The sequence below is a fragment of the Alexandromys fortis genome, unplaced genomic scaffold (genome assembly GCF_014885135.2).
Source record: "Alexandromys fortis isolate MF-2015 unplaced genomic scaffold, M_Fortis_MF-2015_v1.1 scaffold_3, whole genome shotgun sequence".
NCBI classification, from domain to species: Eukaryota; Metazoa; Chordata; class Mammalia; order Rodentia; family Cricetidae; genus Alexandromys; species Alexandromys fortis.
The window spans coordinates 23,272,912-23,275,165 of record NW_026067909.1 but is presented as its reverse complement, the minus strand read 5'-3'; the positions used below and the strand labels follow the sequence as shown (position 1 = coordinate 23,275,165).

General features: G+C 43.3%; 1 protein-coding gene across 1 annotated transcript; it reads left to right on the top strand.

Annotated features, from left to right (window-relative positions):
* The first annotated feature begins 559 nt into the window (after positions 1-559).
* On the top strand, positions 560-1,823 carry LOC126498809 (alpha-defensin 20-like). The gene is made up of 2 exons (XM_050137713.1): positions 560-963; positions 1,568-1,823. Exons 1-2 carry the CDS (start codon positions 792-794, stop codon positions 1,666-1,668), a joined length of 273 nt encoding a protein of 90 aa, XP_049993670.1. The 5' UTR covers positions 560-791; the 3' UTR covers positions 1,669-1,823.
* The last annotated feature ends 431 nt before the right edge of the window (positions 1,824-2,254 follow it).

Below are 2,254 nucleotides of genomic sequence, written 5' to 3'. Positions count from 1 at the left end.
ATGGAGCATTTCCTAGCATGGCGTGAGGATGAGAAACAGCTGGTAACACACTTTATTGTGTGGTTTTATTTATTTACTTTAATTCTAATCTCCTAAAAGTAAAAAGTCCAAGATCTCAGACATGAGCTACATCACATCATTGATTTGATTGTGAGGAGGCTTCTGGAATATACTATGAGATGTGCTCAGGTCACACTGGCTTCTTCAGAATAACCTGCTCTAGCTTCACTCTGACCACAAATTTGTCCATCATTTCCTCTTGAGCTTGATTCACCAGGGCCATCTTACTTTGTCCATAATGGCTCCAAAGAAACGAATTTGCAAGGGTAGTAATATCTGAGAATCACTCAAAGAACTGACTGTCAAATCTACAGGTATTTGGGTCTGGTCCAGGGTCCACACTTTCTAAGAACAGCAGGCTCCAACTTCAGAATACCAAAACTCCTTATTCCATGACCTTGCAAAGTTGGAAAATGCCCTCCTCTTTTCTTTATTGATCACAGAAAGGTAAATACTCAAGCAGATGGGAAACAGGAGAAGACTGCAAGGGCCTTTCATCATTATCAGCTGGAAGGGAGCGCTGTCACTGAGCACACAGACCAACACCATGATGATATCTGTGAGAACACAGGAACATCAAAGGACAACAGTCTCTCCCAGTTCCCATCAGAGTGTGCCCTATCTACAGGGCCTGTCTCTGCACCTTCTATGACAGCCCTATAAATGCAGGCTGACTCCTCAGTCACCACACTCTGGCTCTTGCTCACCCTTCCTTCAGGTGACTCTCAGCCATGAAGACACTCGTTCTCCTCTCTCTCCTTGCCCTGCTGGCCTTCCAGGCCCAGGCTGATCCTCTCCCAGAAGCAGCTGAGGAGACTAACACTGATGAACAGCCAGGGGCCGAGTACCAGGGTATGACCATCTCCTTTGGGGGCCCAGAAGGCTCTGCTCTTCAAGATGGAGGTGGGTGCTGGTGCCCAGTGTGATGGTGGGTTAAAGTCTCCAGAGAGAGGGTGGAAGATGGGACTGGAATCCCACTGAGAGCTCTGTGATTCAGGCACTCTTGATCAACACTGTTGATCTTCTATGATCTTCACTGTCTTATTCTTTGAAGTAACAGTGAGAGTCAAAAGATTATAATCAATTTTCTTTCTTTTAAGTTTTTTTAATCTAAAAATTTATCTGTGGAATAGTTTTAAAATATAGACCATATTGATTAGTCCTTTGTCTATTCAACAGATAATTTTGTTATAGAAAGGAAAAAAAAACTCTTTTATTTAAAATAATAGATTTAGGAACCAAATGCCAGTGTATGAATGTGTTGGGTCAAGAAGACACTAAAAGTTGAAAGGACTGCGAAATGGGTGTCAAGTTGTTCATGTGACCAACACTTACTTGTTAAATGTATTTTTTTCCCAGTGTTTGGAGTTGGTCCCGATGCTGGGTGTGATGTTACCAATGCAAACACACCTACTCTGTACCATGTATTTTGCATCTTCACAGTGTTGTGCACTATTGCACTCTTCTGGCTACCTTACTTAATGCCTGATGTTTTTTATTTCTTCAGCCAGAAGAGGCGTCTTGACATGCTCTTGTAGAAATCACTGCGAACTTTCTGAACATGTCTATGGAAGCTGCAACAGAAGGAACCTATTCTGTTGTCGCTGAGACCAGAGACATGATCACCATATGTTCTGAGACCCCATGATCTGTCATTGCCCTTGTACTTAGCCTAAATTGTTTTTCCTTCTCCAATAAATTTCCTTGGAGAAAAAGAATTTGTTTTATGTTTCTTTGATGCTTTCTATGTGGTTAAGTCAGGACTCTTCTGAGCCAGGTAGCAGAATCGTCAATAAATCCCATATAAAGGAAGTCTTGGCTACATATTAGTAGTCACATCAAGGGTGAACAGAGGTTAGGTTCAAATCTACATCACAGTGACTCTGCTCTAGCTCCTTCTCCTGTGTATCAACTCTGCTGTCCTTTACACGGGACTCACCCTCAGAACCATGTCCCACATTCCCACGATCCCTTCTTCTATTGAAGGACATTTAGCTGTTTCCATTCTCCACTATTGTGAGCACAGCAGCAATGCACATGACTGACAAGTATCTGTGGAGCAGGATGCTGGGTCATTGGGCGTTTGCCAAGGAGCGGTGCAGCTGTGCCATATGGAGATTTCCTCATGGTCTCTGAGAAGTCTCCGCACTGGTTTCCATGGTTCCTGCACAAATTTGCATCCCACCAACAGTGC